General features: G+C 40.4%; 3 protein-coding genes across 3 annotated transcripts; 2 read left to right on the plus strand and 1 right to left on the minus strand.

The window, feature by feature from the left end:
• The first annotated feature begins 1267 nt into the window (after positions 1-1267).
• On the plus strand, positions 1268-5396 carry LOC308298256 (interleukin-8-like). Its single transcript, XM_080741817.1, has 3 exons — positions 1268-1380; positions 3481-3616; positions 5011-5396. Exons 1-3 carry the CDS (start codon positions 1326-1328, stop codon positions 5129-5131), a joined length of 312 nt encoding a protein of 103 aa, XP_080597943.1. The 5' UTR covers positions 1268-1325; the 3' UTR covers positions 5132-5396.
• Positions 5397-8587: 3191 nt separating this feature from the next.
• Positions 8588-16135, minus strand: trmt10b (tRNA methyltransferase 10B; the record flags this gene model as incomplete). The annotated part of the gene is made up of 8 exons (XM_080741437.1): positions 8588-8721; positions 9642-9765; positions 10325-10392; positions 13345-13423; positions 13703-13855; positions 14405-14538; positions 14876-14981; positions 15977-16135. The coding sequence occupies 8 exons, from the start codon at positions 16133-16135 to the stop codon at positions 8588-8590; spliced, it is 957 nt and encodes a 318-aa protein (XP_080597563.1).
• An 8328-nt stretch (positions 16136-24463) lies between these two features.
• On the plus strand, positions 24464-25132 carry LOC308298357 (C-C motif chemokine 8-like). Its single transcript, XM_080741940.1, has 3 exons — positions 24464-24570; positions 24716-24851; positions 24998-25132. The coding sequence occupies exons 1-3, from the start codon at positions 24498-24500 to the stop codon at positions 25089-25091; spliced, it is 303 nt and encodes a 100-aa protein (XP_080598066.1). The 5' UTR covers positions 24464-24497; the 3' UTR covers positions 25092-25132.
• The last annotated feature ends 257 nt before the right edge of the window (positions 25133-25389 follow it).

The following is a 25389-nucleotide window of genomic DNA, read 5'->3' on the forward strand; positions in this document are numbered from 1 at the left end:
CTTTGAATCATTAGGCATTTACCCCACCCTGCCAGACAAGGTAGCATGACAAGGTTGGTTCCATTGGAAACCTGAGGTTGTCTAGAATCAAATCTTGGCATGACATGGTATTTTGGCATGACATGTCATGCCAAAATAAAACAAAATGGGGTAATTTGTCTATGCATATCATTAATTAAGACTTCATGTATATTTTAAATGTTTGCAGATATCCAAGACTGTAGGCAAAATTAAAACCTAGCACTATATTTTGAATTGGGGATGGGATGTGTGTAGCAAGCACCTAAAGCATTCATATTAACAATAATAAAAAATAAAAAAAACATAAACTCCTTCATTTGTATTGGTAAATGTCCTCTGTCCCAATTCCGCCTATTGAATTGTCTGCATTTTAGGATTTATTTGAGTATTGATGATCCATAAATGTACATATTATGTCACTATCCATCTCCCTCAATGCCTCATGCAAAAATGAAACAGACAAATGGACATTTGTCTCAGAAGAAATGTATAGTTAAGACCTTATGTAAATCCGCCTATTGAATTGTCTGCATTTTAGCATTTATTTGAGTATTGATGATCCATAAATGTACATATTATGTCACTAGCCATCTCCCTTAATGCCTCATGCCAAAATGAAACAGACAAATTGGACATTTGTGACAGAATATTGTATAGTTAAGACCTTATGTAGATTTTACATTCTCTTTTTTGCATTTGCAAAGATTCACTATAGCAAACACTATGCCAGAATAAACATACATGTGTCAATATTTCAAGTGGGGAACATCAACATTTGTTTACTACACATCTTGAAGATTGTAAAAATGCAAATGTTAGAAAAAATATATCAATAGGGTGCATGGGGGAGGGGTTGTTGTGATCCAGTTTAGGCGAATTTTAACTTTTTTTGTGTTTATTTGGGTTTTAATGCACTAAACATGATGGAACCATGGCAAATCTTCATATCAATCAATTCATCTTGCAAAGACGAACATAAAATGGGGTGAATGGTTTCTGTCGGATGTATGGTTCAGGAGCTATGTTGATTTAAAGTTATTCATTTCACAGCCAAAAATCCAGGACGGACACAACATATGGTTAAAAAAAACATATATGGGACAATAATTGGATCTGGGAACATCAAAATTCATTAACTAGACACTTTAAGGATTCTAAAAAGGTAGGTTAGAAAAATATATCTCTCGGGTGCCCGGGAGGCCTACCTTCCTACCAGACTATTAGGAGGGGCATAGCGACTGGTCAATTCGTCTCTCTCCTACTGGTGATAAATACTACCATCAAGAACTTACCGGTTAAACAACATGAGGCTCTATCTCCTCCTGCTGGGTTTTCTGACCCTGGTTGTCCTCGTTAACGGTAAGTCCACACCAGCCACGGCAACATTGATTGATTGATTGAAGAATTTATTAGAAGTTTGCAATAGAAAAAAGTACAGTTTCATGACAGTACAAATCACTGGTACAAGGTCAACTAAAAGGAGATCCTAGAAAGCCGAGGCTTATTTCCACAGGAACCACACTTTAAGTAGGCCTATCTCATATAACATTGAAAGACAGACGGATAGAACATAGTACTTTATCTAGGATAATATCAGTTTCAAAAGCATAACATCAAATACAAAAGGCAGAATACAAAGAAAAAGGGGGGGGGGAGCATGGGGGCTTAGTCTATTTACAAGTCACGGGTAGCTGCTGTCTGAAGGTGACTTTTCATACCAATTTTGAAGGAGGCTAGGGATTTGCTCTCCTTTAGGGCTTGTGGAAGGGCGTTCCACATGTTGATGGTATAGCAGGAGAACGAGTTAGCGCCTTGTTTAGTGTTAAATCTACGCTGATGATGATTAGTGGAGCTGCCTCTGGTGTTATGATCGTGAACATCCTTGACCTTTAAGAAGTAGTTTGTCAGATACATGGGAATCTTGGAGGTGTAGTGTATCTTGTACACCAGGCCCATTGCAAGATGCTGTACTCTGTCAGCTACTTTGAGCCACCCCACGCTTTCGTGGTGATGCTCGGTAAGGTGGGTCAGAGGAGGGAGACCAAGCACAACCCTAATTAGTTTGTTTTGGACAAAGAGATTCGGTAGAGAGTGAGAAAAAGACTGTATCAAGTATGTATATTACAAGTACGTCTTACCATAGAGGGTGGAACCCTGACACTAGGGATGACACTAGGGATGGGACGATAAGCGATATTATCGTTTATCATGATAGAAAAAATTCACGATAATCGTATTGTGGAGTTAATTTATCGTGAAATCGTCCTCCGTCAGGCACAGGGATCAATTCACCTTTTATTTGCCGAGCTGCATATCCGGTTCCACCCTCTATTGGTAAGACGTACTTGTAATATACATACTTGATACAGTCTTTTTCTCACTCTCTACCGAATCTCTTTGTCCAAAAATAGACGATCTAGAAGCTAAGAACGCGACACGTTGCGAGGTGTTGTGAGCTTGTAGATCTGCTATTTTTGGCAAATGTTCTGTCCCAGGATAATGGATGTTGGGGATATTTTGATTATCGCGATAATATCGTAAATCACGATTTCTTTGGTCACAATAATCATGATATGAAATTTTCATATCGTCCCATCCCTACATGACACACAACACAATAGAAACACAGTCATACTGCACCGAAGTCATGTGCTGCGTATATGGAGGCATCTGACACCATATTAACTTATTTTTATTTCTCAAATCTTTTAAAAGAATAACCACGTATTAACCAATTTCCAGAATTCCAGGTATTTTCTGGAATCCCAAAAGCCAGGGACACAACCAGTGTTTTTTTTTTTTTTTTCAATTACCACAAAGAGTGAAGTGTGTGTGTGGTGAAAACATATATGAAACATGCACTGTCAGCATTTTGCTTCATACAAGGGAAATGTGCAAGTCATGGTGAGAAAGAGTGAAAATGAGGATCAAGTTTCAAATCCGACATGTATAATTAGAACGGGCACATTTACTGTTATAGTACAGTATACTATAATATATTGGTTGAAATAATGATGATAACACTATACCTATAAACAGGGTGCATCCCCCCATTCCAATATGCTGCCATTCTGACATCCCCCCATTCAGACACTAACCCTATACCAAACCCTAAGCTCTTTCGAAGTGCCGCCACTCAGACAATTAGAAGTCAGTGTCGGAATGGCAGCATGTCGTAATGGAGAGACGCCCTCAATTTAGTATTGTGTTCATGTTATGACAAACAAAATAACAAGATACCTGGTAAAATAAATGACTTGGTTTGATTTGGTTTTACTGAGGCAAACAAGTCTTCCAGCTCCCCGAATCTCCCATTTCACTAGTTTCTATATTTTTTATTTTATACCATTTATAGAAGTCAAGGGACTCTAATCGGGCTGAAACCTAAGTTGGAGTCATACTGTACATCATAGATAATGTATATACCGGTATACTGTATGTACCTTGTGTCCATGTTAGGTATGCCACCCATCAGCAGGAATTACAACACACACTGCCGATGTCCACAAGTGGAATCCAGGATCATCCCTCCAGACAGCCTGAAGAGCATCAAGCTGATCCCTAAAGGTGCTCACTGTCAAGCCACGGAGATCATGTAAGTGCAGCATGCAGGGGGATAGAAACGGAATATTATGAAAGTATCTTGAGGGACCCCTGAACTTGCATCACGGCACCCTAGGGTGCCGCGGCACCCACTTTGAGGAACCCTGGTTTACACAATGAGGCATCCACCACATTGTCACTGTCAGGTGGAGACCTTGTATGTCCAATGTAGTTTGTACCGGTATGTCCAATGCAGCAACTTGTCAGGAAATGTAAAAAAAAAAGAACATGCGTTCCAACAGGTCTAAAGTAGTTGTTATTTAGTCACAAGCTCTTATAAACACATTTCATTGGTTAAATAGACAGATTTAACTACCTGGATCCCTATTTTGGACATTATATGAAGATGTACAAGTTTGCACCGCATCGTGATGCATTGTGAGAGTGTAGATCGGCTATTTTTGCTTCTTTTGTGTGCGTGTGGCAAGTCTGTACACTTATCTAGTGATCACAAGCAGAATTCTTATGGTCTTTTAGTTTTAACTTTTAAATGTGTACTTTAGATTTGAAATGAGATGCTTTTTAGATATCTCTGCCCCACATATTTCCCATATCTCACCTTCAAACACTGTAATCAGACTCTTGCCAGAACAGATTCAGACCATTACAGAAATACAACTCCACAAGACGAAAGGAGAAGAAAGACAATACCCTACCATACCTGTATCATCTTAAAGTTTTTGCAGTGGTTGAAAGTAACTAAGTACATCTACTCAAATACTGTACTTAAGTAGAATTGGAGGTAGGCTATATATTACTCTACTGGAGTGTTTCAAATTGTCAATACTTTTAAAAAACGTGAGTACTTCTTCCACCGCTGACACTGTCATTTGTTGTTGTTGTTGTTTGCAGAGGGTTCTGTACAAGGGTTCACTGCGGGCCACCCATGAATGGTCTTCATAGGGGGAGGGGTTTAACCCATTTAGACTGGGAACGCATTCGTACGCGTTATTTTGTGCTTTAACTATTGAGAAATAGCAGATCTACAAGCTCACAGTGCGGCACCGATTGCTGCGCTGCGAGCTTGTATATCTGCCCCCAAAATTACATGTATTTGGCCATGGACCCCCATCTCAAATTATTCTGTTCCAGGGACCCCCTTGAAGCAAAATTTGAGTTACCAATGTTCGCTTAAAAATACATATATTCAAGGATTTGCACACATTTTCCCAACTTTTCAAATATAGAAGATCTACAAGCTCGCAGCGCGGCACTCGGTGCCGCACTGTGAGCTTGTAGATCTGCTATTTTTCAATATCTAATGCATAAAATAATTAAGGCCCCTCCTCCACCTTGGGCCCTAGTAACTCAGTCCCACTTTTCCCCCGTGTGACACCCCTGTCTGACACTGTCATTTGTTGTTGTTGTTTGCGGTTTGCTTTTCAGAGCGGGCCTGGTGAGTGGTGAGAAGGTCTGTCTGAACCCTCAGTCTGCCTGGGTCAGAAAGCTGGTCCGCTTTGTTATCGGCAGACAGACAGCAGCAACACCAGGAAGGGGCTCTTCCTGATAAGACATCATAAACAATGACCCACTGGACACTAAACTCAGTCAACTCATAACCTAATTATGCATTACTTTAGATAACCACATTTACCCTGATGTGCCTATTTTAGGCAAACATTAAAAAAGGACATTATTATTTGTTTTTTAATCATTAAAAACAGTATTATTTTTTACAATTCTGAAAATAGCATCTCTACAAGCTCACAACACACCGCACTGCGTGACATTGTGAGCTTGTAGATTGGCTATTTTTGCTATTTGTCGTAGGATGAGGTATATAGCGCTTAAATAGTTAATATACAGTGGGTATAACTACTGTATATATATATATATATATATATATATATATATATATATATTAAGGCTGGGACTTTAACTGATTAATTGCGATTAATTAATTACAGAAAATTAACGCGATTAAAAAAATTAACGCATTTTAATCGCACTTAGTTTTTGCACCACAGAACCTTCAGTTTCGGGCATACCGATCATAGCGATGCACCAACCAAGGAGAGACAACAAACGCAAAAGGAGAAGTAGCCGATCAGAGCGCTTTGCTTGGCCCAGTAGATGCGAAATTTAGATTTAAAAAACTCACTAGTCGATTCACTCGTACAACAAAATGTGTTTTACTTCAAAAAAATGCTTCTCAGGTCAAATATCGGTGTGCGATTAAAATGCGATTAATTGCGATTAATTAATCACAGAGCCTGTAATTAATTAGATAAAAAACTTTAATCGCATCCCAGCCCTAATATATATATATATATATAGACCTATATATATATATATATATATATATATATATATATATATATATATATATATACACACACACACACGTATCGTATATATATATTAATTTCTACTCAATATTTATCCATCTTTTAATTTGTGGATATATTGACCAACATGTACAAGTGTCATTGTGAGAGTGGATTGATGTGCAAAATGTGTAATAAGTATATTATATAACAACAAGTAGTATCAGAAGATTCTTTCAGTACGGATAAATAAAATCATTACTGTGCCGGAGAGCGTATATGTAGCATACCATGTAGTTATTGGAGTAGCTTTACAAACAGTGGAACCAAGTAAATGACTGCTGAATGGAGCCATTTGGACACGTTTTGTAATAAAGGTTGAATACAGTAACCAGACAGTTGTTTTGTCACTTTGAAAAACACTGAATCTAAGTACAGTATTATGGATGTGAAGAGTAAGTTCTAAGTTGTTCAGCTGTTCTTGAACCATGTCAGACACACAGTGGTTCTGACTGTTTGGTATTATGATTGGGACAACAATTTTGTTTTCTGCTTTCTTCTCTCTTATCGTCGAGAGGTTGGGAGAGAGAAGGGGGAATGAGTGAATAATACATTCATGGGAGAGAGAGAGTACCGGCTGTAAACACAGGCAGGTACTGTATAATGAGATTCCCTCATGAGTCATGATTCTCCACCACCTCACAAACAAAAAGCCATGCACGTGTACAGGCACCGAGCACACACACACACACACACACACACACACACACACACACACACACACACACACACACACACTCACAGAGCTTTCCCAGGTAGCTATCTCATGATGAATCAGTGATTCACCATAACATCTATTTATGTGAGTCACAGCGTGACAGGCTGTGTGTGATTCACAGACATACGTAAATGACGCAGTCCTTTTTTAATTTAGTAGCAAATTAATCTCGGGCTAACCTTACCGCTAATCACTTTCTAAGTGTGGTGTGGCACACGGTAGCAGACAGCGTACAGCATCTTGAAATGGGCGAGCGTGTGTTGCGAACATGTAGATCGTCTATTTTCACCACTTCTTGATTATTTTGAATTTTATTAAAAATGTATTTATCTATTATCTATCTAATTTCATAGATTTTTGTTTGTTTTAAAATGTATACAATTATTATTTTAATGATATTAAAATGTAGGAAAAGAAACATGATTTTTACGGGTCGTGACCCATAAAGATTGGTCCGTGACACACAAATGGGTCCCGACCCACCGATTGGGAACAAGTGGCAGTCCCGAGCCTGGCTGTGACCAAACTGAGCTCACGTAACTCTGTCTGAACCGTCACCAAGTAAATTCTACAGCAGGGAGTAGACAACCTTAGGCACCGGAGAGGATGATCACTGGCACAGTGGCACACTGGCACAAGTGTGAGCGAGAGGCTTATTCTTTTAAAATTCAAAAGCCAGTTAAATTAAGTCCCCTCACATTAAGTCCCCTCTGATGCAAATTAGACACATATAATTCTACATCCATTTAAATTCTGAACTCTCTGTAATGACTGGGGATAGTCTGGGAGATGGGTGGGTTATTGCTTTGAGTCTAATGATTATTACAATGTCCTGACTTCTGATGCGAAAAGAACATATTATTTCAAGAGAAGTACAGACAATCAAAATATGTCGGAAAAAATGTTTAATTTTAACATGATGTCGTAATTCAACTTGGTATGGCACACTGACTTTTATCAAGAAAAGAAAAAAATGGCACTTTGTGTTAAAATGGTTTCCGACCCCTGATCTACACTGTTAACTTGAAACAAATTGAAGACAGCAATCAAGAAAGATTGTCTCATGAAACCACAAACCAGAAAATAAATATACAAAATACTTTTATCAAACTGAAACTTTTATCAAACTGTGTGAAGACAGAAATAGAAACATTTAAAATCAGGACCTCTCTTATTAAAGTGTCAGACTTTCAGTTTTTACAGTGCAAACTGCAAAGAGATTATGCATTTTGAGTTTCAAGTTTGTTATTTGAATTCACCAGGCACTTCATCAAGATGCGCCAATGTGTCCCGTTCAGTAGAGTGATGGACAGTATTGCGATCCGCCTCTGATGCCTTTTCCACAAGAATCCAACACGCAAGGTATCGAGTTCCACTTCAAAAATCTATAGCAGCCATGGAACGACAATGTGTCTGTGAGACTTGTTTAGATTTTGATACTTTTTACATAACATTATTATGTTCTCATTGTGATCTGAATGTCTTTCTTCAGAATACTGTACATAGGACACTGATTTGCTACAGTATGACACTATAGACAGGTTTCTGGTCCACGTTACACTGATAAAACTAGATGCGTGCGCAGGGTCCGTACCAAAATTAGCCAATGAAACCAGCGCTCCCCAAAACAACAGGTTTGGGGATTGGACAGAATTGATTACATGATTCAGTCAGCTGTGCATTTAGTCTCAATGTTTGTAAACAAGAAACCCGTCTATGGCACATTAGAAGGTCCCTCTTGTACCCGCTTGGAGAATCACTGCGCTAGTATACATTCACCACTGTGCTAGTATACATTTAGGGCTGGCTCTTTGTGTGTTTCTGGTAACAATATTGTGCGCTGCATAAACGTCCATGGCAAAAATATAATTTTGAAAGAAATGTCCACCGCAAGCCGGCATGGAGATGACCCTTGCGTCTACGGTGCGGCTGACCCAGGAACTGGATGGTCGTCCTTACGTACGACAGTGTAACCTTTCCCTTCAGGAAACCACGCGTCCAGAGCCTTGGTCCAGCTACCGGTGTCACGGAGCATCAAGAGGATGTCAAAAACTTGTGGATGGAAAGGAGCGAGTGAGTTTAGATCAGTGGTTTTCAAACGTTTTTTGCCAAAGGATCAAAATCTCAAGGCACACCTGTACACTGAGTATAGCAAAAATAGCAGATCCACAAGCTTGTACACATAAACAAAATGTGTGTGTGTGTGTGTGTGCGTGCGTGCGTGCGTGCGTGCGTGCGTGTGTGTGTGAGCCTTTGTGTAACTGGTCTGGGTAAAATGTTCACAACCCCAGGCTCACGATGCAGATATTAAACAACACTGAACTAAAGTACAAATTATTATGAACTACAACTAGAAGCCCTTATCTAAGGTCATCTTGAAAATAATGAAATACTATTAACACTCACCTAATAAATATACACAATTAGCCTGGGCAAAACAATACACAACAATTACCTCAACACTTTTAAATCCTTTTAACAGTTCAATTATTTGCGTAGTTACTGCACTTTGGCTTCGGCAGAATAACTTATTTATTTACAGAATACACATGATACAATCGCACAGAATTGCTGTCTGCAGTCTTGACTAAAGATTTCTCCCTCGCCTCCCTTCAACATCGCGAGCCTGTTGGTGAAGCACATTTTACCCAAACCTATTACACAAAAGCTCCTTGCGCATGTGCGTGTGTGTGTGTGTGTGTGTGTGCATGCGTGTGTTATTGATATAGTAAATTTAAAACACACACATTTTTGTATTGTTGTGTAATGTGTATACAGTACATTGCAATAATATTTGGTTATCACATAACTCCAAGGCACAGCTGGGCTTGTCTCCCAGCACAACATTTAGACATTCGGACAGGGACAGACACACAGAAAACGACATGATGAATGACAGAAAATGAAAGAAGAACACAAGAGGAGGGGACTTCAAAATGAACACATGACCGCAGAAACAAAAAGTAGCCTACCTTGGTTAATGGCGAGGATCTTTGAGTGGAAATTCTTGGCATTGTTTTTCTTCACCATGTACTCGTCTATGGGAAGTCGAGCAGTCTGAACACTCATCCCACTGGCCCGCAAGTAGCTTAATTTCTGTTGGAGAAAAACCACAGGGAATAACCATATCCACCGCTGAGACAAATGTTAGTCACTAATCTAATATAAATTATCAAAAATGAATCACTATAAAGCAGTGGTTTTCAACCAGTGGTCCGTGATGGGGTTCCAGGTGGTCCGCAGCTAAATGATGGAGAGTTGGTAACCAAATGTAACCTAATAGATCTTTAACTCTTAAGAGTTACGGTTTCTGTGTGGAGTTTGCATGTTCTCCCCGTGTCTCCTAGGTTAGATACCCTCACAAAAACATGCAGTGATCCTGGTCTCTATAAAGCCTCCCCCTGGCCAGCCGGGGCGCATGATGGAGGGGAAAGGAACTGGTTGGAATAACGTGTTCCTTCCTAAAGGCTAAATCTTGTCAAACGGTGGTCTGTTGCTCAAATGCTGTTTAAATAATGGACCTTGATAAGGGTTGAAAATCACTGCTATAAAGTAAACACACACTAGAGACTATGGGAATAAAATGTAAATGTATTTTAAAAAAATCATCTGCACATACAGTCTATAATAAATTATAATTCACATTAAAAAATACCTTCTGGATGCTTTCATCTACAAGGCCACCAAGGACATACACCTTGTCAGCATCAACTCTCTTCAAAGCTAAAACAAAGCACAGAACAAGTGTGTGTGAAAAGGAGAGCTTGACACAAAGGCTCATTCATAGCTTACCTCAGGGCCGGATCTCCCCATAGGCAAGGGGCAGGGCATTGCCCCCTAAATGCCCTGTCTGCCCCACCAAACAAGATGGCATGAAAAAATAAAAATATATATATTTCGTTTTTTTTTTTTTTTTTTTTTTTTATATTATGCTACAGCTGTCGCACCACCAAAACCAACACCATTTCATTATATATACATTTTAAAAACTCCGATCGCCAATGCCATCTCTCTCCCTCTCTGCACCTCAAAAGAAGTAAAACAAATAATAATGTTCCAGCCAGGCCAGCAGCTCCGCCCCCGATATGCGTTGAATGCGTAGGAGGGAACAGCAGTCAGTCTCTTCTCGACAGACAAGTACACGCACCACTTCTGGTTGCCAACTAACTTCAGTTTTGTCCAGTGCATTAAGGAACTAATCGAGAGAAGGAACAGTTTGTTTTTTAGTTGTGCTTGCAGCTTGTTTCACTTTAACTTCTGTTCTCTTTCTCTGGCTCTTTCGGTCAATATGCGTCGATTTCTGGTTTCTAAACCTCGCGACGCGAGTAGCACTGCTGCTACGGCTCCAGTCAGTCCAGAGGCAGGCTCCGAGCCGTCGTCGACTCGGGGTACAGCTGCTCCTCGACCCGACCCAAACCCTAACCCCCAATTGAGTTCCACAAGCACGGCAACAAGCTGAAAGCGTCGCCGTTCGCAACGCAGCAGCGGCTGCCGACAACAGCACACAGGGAGCAGGAGGTAGAGCTGCTGCTCCTCGACCCGACCCAAAGTCCCAAACCCTAACCCCCAATTGAGTTCCACAAGCACGGCAACACAAGCTGAAAGCTTCGCCGTACACGACGCAGCAGTGGCTTAAGCACAACAGCACCATCACAGCCCGCTAATCTTGTGTTTCCAAAACGTCATTTTGGCAAGACAGCACGCGCATTCAGCCCGGGCTGGTACCGTGGAGGAAGACCATGGCTGGAATATTCAGTGAAGCTAGATGCGTGCTTTTGTTTTCCTTGTCGCAAATTTGGAGGAAATATAATGTCATTGTCTGTCTAGTGTCATGTCTGTCTGTCTGTCTGTCTGTCTGTCTGTCTGTCTGTCTGTCTGTCTGTCTATCTATCTAGTGTCATATCAGTGTATCAATCTATCCATCCAGTATCATATCTATCATCCATCTAGTGTCATCTCAGTGTCTCAATCTATCCAGTATCATATCTATCATCCATCTAGTCTCATATCAGTGTATCAATCTATATCTATCAGTTTATAGTATCATTTGCATTCATCTTTGTCAATCACATCAGTTTATATAGCTATCACACCAGTAACATGTCTGTCTTTTGTCATCACATTATTTATCATTTCTTTAACCTTTTGTTGTTTTTTTTGTGTTTTTTTTGAGCGGTGGTCACAACGCTCCTATACGTGGCCGTGTGTGTGGGTCTGTCTCCGTCCGTGTCTGTATGTAGCCTAAACTTCGGCGCGTAACTAGTGCCGCACCATTTACGCCACTCGCGCAATATATACATCAAAATGTGCGGCTCGGCCGGGAATGGTGTGCTATTACCTTTCGTTCCGATCCGCCTTACCATGCCGACGTAATCGGCAAAAAACGACGCTTAATTGTCCCCATTGACTTATAATGGGACAATGCAAGAAATCACTTTCAAGTATTTTTCTCTCGTAAACCATTGGAGCTACAGTTTCAAACCTCGGAGAGGAGATTCATAATGATTTTAAGAATGAATCGAAAAATAATTACATCACTCGGCCTCATGGTGGCGCTATAACGGCCCACTTTACGTTTTGCCCCGTAACTCTTGAACCGTAGATCGGAAAATTAAAATTCTTTTTTCCCTGGATTCCTTGGGTCAAGACGCATCTCCCCATATAGGCCACGCCCATTTGCGCCAGGATAGATTTTCCGCCATCTTGAATTTTCTCCAAAACACACTTTTTGCTCCTTTTCCTACATATTTTCTTCAAATGTCACAAAAATCGGTACACATGATCTATGAGGTGGGTAAACCACCGCTCAGTTCACACGGGTGTGATTGTTTTCTTTTTTTTTTTTTACTTTTTTGTGTATTTTATTTCTTAAGTTCTGTGACTTGTACTGTACACAGCATGGTGTGGTGTGTCATTGGTATAAGTGTGCCAAAATGCATAGGTTTTTATGCATTTCTGGCGTTATGACCCCCTAAAAAGGTTGCCCCCCTGGCATTTCCTCTCGCCCCACCTACTACTAGAGCTTACATCCGGCCCTGGCTTACCTACACCACTTAAATATAATGAAGCATTCTCCATCACTTGATTTAATGCAAGCACCTTAAAACGTGACAGTAATGTTGTTAAATAACATAAAACCAGATTCAAGGATTTCTAGCACCAGTCAAATCCAAACTAGCACTTTGCTTTACTATAAGCTAATTATAAACTATAAGCTCACATCACATTGTAATGTGATGTGAGCTCATAGATCTGCTATTTTTGCAGAATGTTCACCTAGTGACATGGCTAATAGGGGACACTAAGTTTCATGTGGTCTTTCTAAGATTGGGGCAATGGGGCTCCCTCTGCCTGCCATATATATGTAGTACAAGTAAAACATTGCTTAGGAGCCCCACACTGAGTTTTACCTCAGTAGTTGTTTTGAGGCATAAATTCATGGGTCCATTTTTACAGTCTCACTCTCAGAGTTAAACTATGCTGTAACACTGATGATGTTACTGTGTACTGCTTGGGAATATAGTTCACCACTGAAGATGTCAGCTGGTTTGAGCTCACCTCCAGATGAAGACAATGTGTATGACGTTTCTTACTCCTATATTTTAACAGTGTTGATGTTATGACAATGTAATTCTTGAATACTGAATCATACTGGAATATCAAAGCCCTTCAAACCTTCCTGGGCATCTGGGGTGAGGTAGACGAGGTCCTCTCGGGGAAACAGTTCCAGACAGCTCTGTTCTGTTATGTCTATCTGAGAGGAGAGAGATTAAATAGAGGCCTCATTAGTATAGCGGTTAAAGGGATATTTCACTTTCAAATAAAACAAACTTTTAAAAAATATAAGCCCGGCCTCTCAAGCATTAGAATGTCCTTCTAATGTGTGAGGGCTGAGGGTGCTGTGATTTTTCCATTACTCTTTTTGTAATTCAGCCGTTGCAGTGCGCGTGAACGGGTGAATGTGAAGGTACATTATGCACAGAGAAAGGTTGTCAGTGACTGTGTTGTTGGTTTGGGCTACAGTTCTTCTCACCACATAGTGCAGGAAGCCGTCATTCATTCGAAGGCACTCTCTGTAGAGTCGACTGTCTTCCCTCAGGTCAGTCAGGAAGAGGTGGAACGGCTGAGCTGCCTTCTTGTTTGACCCATACAGCCTCCTTATCTGGCCTGATAGTCTGCTTATTTCCTGAATAGAAATGGGAATGTAAGCATGTACTGTAAGCTACGGCCACTAAGTTTGCTATGTTTATTGTTTATCAATGATAACGTCACATTGTCTTATGCGACTAAATAAGGTTATTTTATAGGTAGGTGCTAAAGAAATGACTGTGTGTCCATTGTCATTGTACCGAGTTGGATACATCTCTGTCAACTACAAATGCCTGAATGATAATATATATGTATTATTAGTTGTAGTACTACTAGTTGTAGTCAGTGGTCATCACCATGTTGGCTTGTGGGGGACATTTTTGTCTAAATTAAAATTTTGCCATGGATATACAAAATGAGCTCTGAATGACCATAACAGGTCTGTAACTCTCAGTGTACACATGGAACTACATGGACTGTACAGGTCCATTTGTACACTCTCAGAGTTAAGGGGTCCTTGCATAATAAAACATTTGAGAACCACTAGACTATTATAATGGTGTGTAAAAACGTTTGCCACGGAAAAGGACAAGTCTTGTCTTTGTCCATGTACGGACACATTGATGACTCCTGGTCGTAGTGTTACCTTGTCAGACATGCAGTCAGTCATACTCATATCCACACACAGCTTGGGTCCTGTAGACTGAGCATCAGCTAAACGCTCTTTGGTAATTGCCTTAATGACTCGTTTTGTGAGCTGTGGACTGTTCACGCCAATGCCTGCGGAAAAAGAAAACTACGCTGTTAGTTGACAAGCCTATAACCTTGGTACACAACATACTACTGACAAACATAATAGCCTATATGAAGCGGGCGGCATTGGTTCAGCGGTAGAGCGGCCGGATGGGAACCACAAGGTTCCCCGTTTGATCCCGGGCTCCCCCAGAGTTAGTGAGTTAGTGTCAAAGTGTCTTTGAGCAAGAATCTGAACCTCCAACCTACACCAGTTTTAATAAAATCAGGGCAGAGCCCGTTCAACCTACAATTCAGTACATTCAAGTCAAACGCATTGCAATATTTATTTTTTACAGTACCTCTCTCATCAGTACATCAGTACCTTTCCCTTCACGATTTATCTTCCTCCTCTGTTTCTCTTCTTTCCTCTTACTCTTCTTGGCAGCCAACCTTTTCTCCCTGTGCCGCTGCTTCCTCCAGACATTCCTCTGTACTCATCATCACACACACATTGGATCACAATGGACATAAGCTCTGCTGATTTTTTGTGCTTCATCCTTTTGATCAGTGGTTCCCAAACTTTTCAGGTCAAGACCCAAAAGAGAGATTAGACATTTGCCCAGGACCCAATCTTGAGAAAATAACAGATCTACAAGCTCACAACGCGTTGCTTTGTGCCGTGTTGCGAGCTTGTAGATCAGCTATACTTCTTCATTATAATTTTTTATTTATGGAATTTCTTGATTTGTTTTAGAGTGTATACAATTATCAGGGGTCATTGGTGTATGTCCGTATGGACAAAAGTCTTTCTTCAATCAATCAATAACCTCTAAAACAGGGGTCTTCAACAGGGGTCCATGAGCCCCAGGCCCTGGGGGTCCTCAGAGTTGCTACATGGAGAAAAAGAACAGAAGTACTAAAGGTTTAAGTGATAAAATATCTGAAAATACACATTAACATGAATCCAAAATACACTCCAAAATGATCGTGCTGTCAAACAATGAAACTGTGTGCAGTCTATGTAAAGGTTGTGGGGGTTCCCTGCTTCATCCCTCTCTCAACTAAGGGGTCCTTGTTGTGAAGACCTTATCATGGAGATTTAATTCATCGTGAAATCGTCCTCCGTCATGCACTGGGATCAATTCACCTTTATTTGCCGAGCTGCATATCCAGTACCACGTAAACCCTCTATTGGTAAAACGTACGTATAACATACTTCATACAGTCTTTTTTTCACTCCCTAACAAATGTCTTTGCCAAAAAAATGCAGAATTGACGCGTTGTGACCTTGTAGATCTGCAATTTTTTGGCAAATGTTCCGCCCCAGGATAATGGATGTTGGGGATATTATGATTATCGCGATAATATCATAAATCGCGATTTATTTGGTCACAATAATCGTGATAGGCCTATGACATTTTTATATGGTCCCATCCCTAGTGAAGACCCTGCCCTACTCATGCACATGCACAGATCATCTTACTGAGCACAGTGCTTCTCTCCGTGGTCTATTTCCAGCCTCCTCTTCCTCCTCCTGCACATCGATTTGAAGCAGGTCCAACGTTTCGGTCACCAAGTTAACTGGACGTCCAATCGGCTGCCTTTTGCACAGTTTATCATCATCAGCATCATCATGTGCCATCATGTCAACTTCTGTTGCGTAGCTGCATCACCCAAATAAAACAGGGGCAACAGACCATTTCATTCACATTCTTTTGTACATCATTGATTGCTTGATTGAATACTTTATTTGCAATGTTTGCAAAAGAAAAGCACAGGGCAGTATAGTATATAGTTCAATACAAGGTCTGAGAGGATTTTAACCCCCCCAAAAGCCTATGACTTGTTTCCATTCGGGTCATTTGTACTCAATTAATTGATTAATTTGCTAATGATAAATGATAATCAGTGATGGAAGTAAAGTAACAAGTAAAATTTAGGTGTTTGTACTCAATCACAATGAATCATACTTTTACTTTTGGTACTTGAAGTATATTTTGATACCAATACTTTTTGTTTTACTCAAGTACAATTTTTAATAGGGACTTTTAACAGAGTATTTCTACACTGCAGTATTGATACTTTTACTTAAGTTAAAAAAAGAGTACTTTTTCCACCACTGACTTTGCAAAAGAAAAGCACAGAATTGTATTGAAGTACAGTTCAAAAGGTCTGCCAAGAGGATTGTAAACCCCAAAAAGCCTATGGCTTGTTTCCATTTGGGTCCTTTGTACTCAATTCATGTATTAATTTAAAAGTTCTGATTATCTAAAGGACAAACTCAATTCAACCAACAATATCACTGACACCTAACTCACATCCAGCTGCCACAAACACATGACGTTGCCAACATGTTAGAATTGTCTTGTAAGGGAGGTATTTTCCAAAGGCTGAACGTGGCTACATTTGAAATGGTTTTATTTCTGCTCTGTTAGTTAATTAGTATGGTGAGAGGTTGTTGATGGATGCTTGAACAAACATGCTTCGTCCTTGGTGCGTGTGTGTGAGTGTATATTACGTCCGTAAACAAAGGACCAGCTGATCCTATTGTCATGCTGTGATTGGCTCATTTGGCTGAAGCTGCACAATAAGAGACGACCAATGGAGACGACCGACGTGATTCTTGTAATATCACCACTAGATGGCGCAGCGGTAGTGCTACAGAAGTGGGAGCATAATGCAGTTTCTCTGCAAACAGAACATGTTGCTTTACACTTTGCTCTGTTCATTTGGAAGTCAAAATATCAATGCTGCAATGTAGAAAAGCTGTTACAAGTGTTACAAGTCCTGAATTCAAAATTTGCCTCTGAGATAGCTGGAGTAGACTTACCTCAAAATTGTACACCCACCCCCCCCCCCCATTTGAAAAGCCCAGAGACACTCATAATTTCAAGGACCATTTTAATTTCAAGGACCCCCAGTTTGGCATGCAGGCTACTGACCACATTTAATGGCATTTCTATCTCTGGGACCCCATTTCATATTCTAATGAATTGATTATGATCAATGCTAATTTAACTCAGACAGTGCACATGGAACCAAACTGGACTCTGAGTTACAGACCCATAAGGGTCCATTTGGTTCCTAACTATCATTTAGCTGGGGAGCCCCTCCTTCAAGGACCCCTGGGGGTCCTCGGACACCACTTTGAGAACCAATGATTTATGGGGTTGTCCATTAGAATGCCTTGAGGGCATTTCTTCAAATTAGTCTCTCAAGGTCTGGATTGATTGAATACTTTATTAGTAATTCTAAGTAAAAAGCACATGAAAGTATGCCTAGAGTTCAATAGGTCTAAGAGCATTTAAAGAAACCCAAGAAAGCACTATGGCTTGTTTCCATTGGTGTCCTCCAATTCATTGAAACATTAATTGACAGACAAAACAATACTAGGCAAAAATATCATATAACAGTCAGAAATCAGGAATAGAAATGATGTAGGCCTACAGTAAACAACTCAGAAATAAAGTAGCCTACAGTCTGGTCATAGGTCAAGGTCATGTGACCGCACATAGGCTACCTCTCATTCGTTTGAGCATGCAGCACCATATTTCAGTATTAATTAAACACCTGCACAACCTTTAACGACATCTGCATGGCACAAACATCCACTTGGACTCAGTGTTGTATTGGTCCGATCACGTGTGTAGACACCATCTTGTATCTTTTTTGAGCACTGTCACGCCTCTCACACGCACAGACATGTATCGATGTAAAACAATCTTTAAGTTCACACCTTGACAATGTTTACCTATACGCTGTAGTGTCATTTAACAAAGGATGAGCCTGTATGCATATCAATAGACAATTGTCTGACCTCTTAACTCCTCTTGCTTGCTGTAATGTAGGTTTTAAGCGACATGACCGTGACGTCTTCAAAATTGCGTCCCTCCCAAACATTGAATCGCCAATACAACACTGGACCCAATGAACTGATAAGATCTTGGTGCTCAAAGATCAAGGTGACCTCACAAAACATGATTCAAACTTGTCAATAACATGGTTTGTCAATTCCTTCCTCAATTCCTTCAAAATCTCCTTCAGTTGGGTCTATAAACTGCGGATTCTAGTTGATCTTCAGGGGTAAAGTTGCCGTCATAGAACACGGAGGGTTCCCAGTTCGATCCCGGGCTCCCCCAGAGTTAGTGTCGAAGAGTCCTTGAGCAAGACTCTGAACCCCTTGTTGCTCCCCGTGAACTGCCTTGCATGTTTTCCTCTGCCATTGGTGTGTGAATATGTAATGCACAATCTCTGTAAAGCGCCTTGGATATAATAAAGTCGCTGTATCAATCACCATTTACCATTTCCTTTCCAATTTAGTAATTGGTAATTCCCATACAGTAGGCTATGTGTCCCTGTCACAGTGCCAAATCCGTTTGGTCTGTGCTGCTTGTTTCAGCCATGTTTCTATGTTTCTGTGTTGTAATCACTGTACAGGCTGTTTTTAGGACGGTCTCATCCTTGGCCTTGCCCGAAATCCTTTCAATAGGGAATAGCAGTGTGCGTGGTTTAGAGGTACCATTCATTTTTCCCATATACTTTTACAAAAATATTTATAAATATTATTACATTATTATTTTTTATTTTAAGCATAGAATCAAGCCATCCAGAATCCTGGTGCATCATAACCATAACACCTTTGATTCTGTAAAAAAATAAATAAAGAATATTGAATTATATGATATACTAACTACAGACACCTGAAGACCACGCCCCTGCTATGCCTTATTAGAGCAGTTTAATGTAAGATATACTCAATACACAAATTAGTTACATTTTTGAAAACAAGTTCTCATTTAGTATTGATATACAGACTGTGGTGTGTGTGTGTGTGTGTGTGTGTGTGTGTGTGTGTGTGTGTGTGTGTGTGTGTGTGTGTGTGTGTGTGTGTGTGTGTGTGTGTGTGTGTGTGTGTGTGTGTGTGTGTGTGTGTGCGTGTGTGTGAAATACCAAAAGGGTATTTTTCATGTTGCATTTTGCACTGCAGCACAGCCGAGGCTGTGTATCGATGACTTCAGACTTCCTGTACTGACCACCACACATATCATGCTTATACCGGTACATGCACGCCTCAGTCTGTATATGAGTTTCTTTTTTGCGTGTGTGTGTGTGCTATTTCCGTTTGCTTTGTTTCCTGTGTATTATAGGCTGCTGACGAACAACGCCCTATTTAACTTATCATTTATTTGAATAGACAGTGTGTTGAAAAGATCACTCAGTGCAAAATGGCTTTTATGTGTCTGCTCTTTCTCCATAGCACTTTACACTGTGCATTATATTCACACACACACACACAAGCATGCATGCACGCACTCACACACGCACGTGCGCAACACAAATCTAAAATCCACTATCAGAGTCTGCACGTGTATGGGATTGGTGATACTGTATCTTGTATCTATATTTGTCATATTGGAATGTCCAATGTGTTTGCGTTCCTTGTGTGGCAACCAGAGGTACAGTAAGTCGCATCACAGTTATTTGTATATCCCCAGTCATCTCCATCTACATACCGGTAGGTATGGATATCCAATGTATCCATGGTTTGATGAGGTCATTGTGGTAATCTAATGAGATCCAGGTGATGATAGTCAGCTCCACAGGAGAGAGAAAGGTCAGACCCTGCTTAGCAGAAGGATATAGGCCCAAATATGGAGATCCCTGACATATTGGTACTCCATACTGTATGTGGAGCTACCTGACACATCCTATTGACTTATCTGGGTCTGACCTCATGGACTCCATATTTGGACCAGGACAATCTTTGGCTCCATATATGGAGCCAGCAAAGACATCTAGTGCTGGCATCAGTCTAATGTAGAACTCCATATGACATAGCTGACATATCATAAAACATCGCAGCCCCATATAACGGTGGTCCCCGGACCACTGGCTGTGTCTCACTTAAAGAAAACACATTTGTGAGATCATAGTTACATATAATAGACAGATCAACTGACAAGTTGAGTATACCAGTAAGACTCCCTAATCGGGAGATAAGCGACCAACGGTCGCTTATCTCCACAAATAGGCCAAAAAATGTGTTTTACCAATTATCAAGACATACGGGCTGTTGACAGTTTGCCATAGTTACTCATTGAAGTTGAATCTCCATATATGGAGATAACCTACGCATCACACTAAGTCTGACCTCACCAGCCCATATTTGGGCATGAGCAACTTATGTCTCCATATATGGAGATATGATGACATCACACAGTCCTCAGCCGATGATGTGGCGTGATGTCATACAATACACAAACGAGCCCTACAGTATAAAGGGGCAATTCTTGCCAGGAAAGAAGCATTTCTTCGACTCAGACCTTATCGCCAGGGTTGGCTTATAGCAGCTGTCGGTAGGACCATATATGGATTCTGTTAGTGTGGATCTCCTAACAGGGCATCATCTGGGATACAATCCCTTTTATGCCCATATATGGAGATCCCTAACAGAATCCCTTTCATGCCCATATATGGAGATCCCTAACAGAATCCCTTTTATGCCCATATATGGAGATCCCTAACAGCATCCCTTTTATGCCCATATATGGAGATCACTAACAGCTAACAGAATCCCTTTTATGCCCATATATGGAGATCCCTAACAGAATCCCTTTTATGCCCATATATGGAGATCCCTAACAGAATCCCTTTTATGCCCATATATGGAGATCCCTAACAGAATCCCTTTTATGCCCATATATGGAGATCCCTAACAGAATCCCTTTTATGCCCATATATGGAGATCCCTAACAGAATCCCTTGTATGCCCATATATGGAGATCCCTAACAGAATCCCTTTTATGCCCATATATGGAGATCCCTAACAGAATCCCTTTTATGCCCATATATTATGGAGAAATCCCTGCTCTGAGTATCTGACATCAGTGTGATGTCACCTGTTTATGCCCATATATGGAGATCCCTGCTCTGCGTATCTGGTTGCTATGGTAAACAGTTGGTTGCTAGGGTAAAAAAACATGGTTGCTATGGTAAACAGTTTGTTGCTAGGGTAAACAGTTGGTTGCTAGGGTAAAACCATGGTTGCTAAGGTGGTTGCTAACGTACACTAACAAACCAGCAACAACAGACTGTTGCCACAGCAACGTACACAAAGGTTTGTGTACACATGTGGTGTGATGTCATACTGATGCGGAGATATGAGCAGGGCAAAGGTGTGACGTGTGACGTGTGACCAACCGACCGACGGACGGACGGACGGCCGGTGGAGGTTTTCATAGTAAACTGCTCCCTGACGGTCGCAACAAAAGCATTCTCTGATGAGGAAGAAGGCATTTCTGAAGCAGATGTAGGAACCTTTTCAGAAAATGAAACCTCTTTCTTTTTTTTCTTCTTTTCTTTTTTGCAGGTTAACTCTTTTGTTTACTTTCACTTTCCTGGCTCTCATCTTCAGCTTCATCTTGGTGGAAACGGTTTGCCGGTGAACAAACATGGGACTACTAGACCATTGTCTGTCTGTTGCCAGCCATTGTTGTCTGGTGTGGGATAATCAATATCTTGCTGTGTACACTGTCTCCAGATGTACAGTATGTTTGTAAGATAGATCTCTTCAGATGTTCTTGTGAGCTAGTTTTGTCAGGAAGAAGAAGATCCGAACTTGATTTGACCCTCTGTTGCTCATACATTTTGACTTGTGTTTCCACATAGTTTACCCTCTCTTTTCCTGGATACATGACTGCCTCATGAAAGTATTTTCTCAATCTGTTGAAATCAGTCCGGAATAATTCCTAATGAAGTCAGCAGGATAAACTGGCTCTGTTCCACCATTTTCCTGAATGGTTTCACTTTTCCAACTTTGTACTGTAGGGGTCTACTGTACTTCCTTCCCATAAGGCAAGCTTTACGAACTTTGCTGATGTCCACATATCGTTCTTTGTCAATTTTCATAAACCGTTTCTCAGCATGATTACCTTTGCTAAAGGCATATAGCCTTCTAGAAAAACAAATATAAAAAAAGCCTTATAGGTGTGTGTGTGTGTGTGTGTGTGTGTGTGTGTGTGTGTGTGTGTATGTGTGTGTGTGTGTGTGTGTGTGTGTGTGTGTGTGTGTGTGTGTGTGTGTGTGTGTGCGTGCGTGCGTGCGTGCGTGCGTGCGTGCCTTTATAAGTCCCAAAGCGCCACCTACCATTATAGTAACATAAATACCGGTATGTTCTTGTTTCTTGCACAGTGTGGTCTCAAAGAAGAACAAGAAGATCTGCATGGATCCTACTCTCCCTTGGGTCCAGAAGATCATGGAAGCTCTGGATAAGAAGCCTAGCTTTTAGAAGCTTATCATTTTACTCCACCACAATTATTTGAAAACATTAGTCACCATAGTTACTTTGTAGATTTGAATTATTACAAAACATGCATTAATCACTTCAGCACTATTATATTTGGCATGTTATGTTTTGTTATGTATTTGGCATGTTATGCACAATAATATCTTGTGAAATGGGACTGCGGGCAAGGTCACACCGCACTTTCATTCTACCTATGAGGGCAGATTCTGCCAAAGCATTTTTACTTTTGATACTTCAAGTACATTTTGATGCCAATACTTTGGACTTTTACTCTAGTACATTTTGTTAGCAGACTTAAAGTATTCCTACACTGCAGTGTTGATACTGTTACTTAAAAAAAGAAAAGGAAAAACGCTGCCATTGATTGATTGATTGTTTGAGAAAAGACATTGATTATTTTATTGTTTTGTTTGTTTCATTATGTTTTTTTCTTCTTTTTTTTTCTGTCCTCCCCATGTGGTTCATGAACAGAGGAAAATGTTTGACATTTTAGAACTGTATGAGGAAATCTTTTAATGGAATGGGTCAATGTCACAAATGCAAATTGTCTGTGAATTGGCAGCTTTATTTGGTTTTCATAACCTACATGCACAATGGGCACCTAGGCCTATTAAATAAAATGCTTGGTCAAATATGTTTCTTTATCTTTGATCTTCAACCCTTAGTAGGTTCAGGTTCAGGTTCAGGTTCAGGTTCGGTTTATTAGTCAAATGCGTATCCATACAAGTACAGACAAACAATGAAATGCTTGTGCCAAGAGCACTCTCAGCCTTATTGCACACAAAACAATACGACAACAACAGGTCACCCAGGACAACCCAAAAAACAACAAAACAACCATACAGTGTGACAGTGTACAGTTTAAAAACTGCGTATATTGCACATGACTACCTACGTCTCGCTTCCATCTCTTCGTTAAGCAGCCTGATTGCTTGAGCATAAAAACTATTACTGAAACGGGTGGTGTGAGATTTGATGCTCTGGTAACGTTTTTTTGAAGGGAGGAGATAGAACAGGGAATGGGCGGGATGACAGCTGGCCTACATGTAATACATTACATTGCATTTAAAATAGGCTGATAACACAAGGGCAATTAAAAATATGTATCAACTCACAAGACTTCTTTCCAGCTTTACCCAGTATAGCATCATTGGAACTCTGACCCTAAAATATCAAATGCTGGCACAGAGTCATGTCAAAATATGTAGACTTGAACTCCTAATGATCTGAACAACATAAGTAAAAACATCCATAAAGCCATATCTGTGTGGCTGGTTCTACAGACAGGGATCTCCATATGTTGGCTTAAAATGGATTGTATGTATGATGTCAGACAGTCAGATGTCATAAGCAGAGAAGAGACGCATCAATAAATTGAGCGAGGGTGTGTGCTCTTAACCACAACTTTATATGGGCATTTTATTTTTATTTCTATCTACAGTCTTTTGAAAACTCTTTCGGCCCCGGTGACCACAACAACCCTCCTCCTTCCTTTTGCAGTTGCACTTGAGAAATACTTGATGATCAGAAACAGACTATCTTTTATTTAGACACCTCCTGTAGTGGCTGACGAGAGCTGTTGTCTCCATCCCTTGATCCATCCACCCATCCATCCACCCCACTTCCCTCCTCTTGCAGTTGCACTTGGATAAATATCAGAAAGGACTATCATCCATCATCCTCTGCATAAGTTGTGACCATGGGAAGTCGTCACATTGTCCTGCTTTGCACCCTGATAGGAGCTGCTCTGTACTGCTCTGTGACAGCCAACGGTAAGTTGATGTACATGTTCTGGACAAAGACATGTTATTTTCTCAACCAAAGAGTGCACCAAATGTTCATAACACTTACTATATATAATTTATTTTTATCACTCATAAAAAACTTTTTTATATTAACAAATACATTTGTACGCAGATGAAATTGGCCCTGACCCTAGTCCTGATAAATGCTGCTTCAAATTCTACCCAGAGCCAGATGACATCAATCGCCTCATTAAACGTCTGAAGTCTTATGACAGGACAGATGCTAGGTGTCCAAAGGCAGGAGTCATGTAAGTGTTGTACAGTGCTATACACGCACGCATGCACGCGCGCGCACACACACACACACACACACACATACACACTTCATCCTTTTACATGAATCACAAAGTGCCACCATTATAGCAAGATTAATGTTTTCTTGTTTCTTGCACAGTGTGGTCACAAAGAAGAACAAGACCATGTGCATGGATCCTACTCTCCCTTGGGTCAAGAAGATCATGCAAGCTCTGGATAAGCCTAGCTATTAGTAGCAATCTGCCTGCAGGATTTTTAAACTTTTCAGTCTTCCCCATCTCTTATACTGAGGGAATGTTGTTTTTTACTAATAATTTAGTGTAATAGGCACAGTAGGATAAATGTCACAAATGCAAGTTCTGAGTGAATAAGCAGCCTATAATGTTTTGTCCTCATGTTGTATTTTTAAAATATGTATTTAAGCTACAATGTACAGTATACATCCACTGGCACATATTAATAAATTGCTTTGATAAATACGCTTCTTGATTCTTTATTTTCAGTCCTTGATCAAGAAACTGTACTGATAAA

Source organism: Nannobrachium achirus, assembly GCF_963921795.1.
Source record: "Nannobrachium achirus genome assembly, chromosome: 14".
Taxonomy (NCBI): domain Eukaryota; kingdom Metazoa; phylum Chordata; class Actinopteri; order Myctophiformes; family Myctophidae; genus Nannobrachium; species Nannobrachium achirus.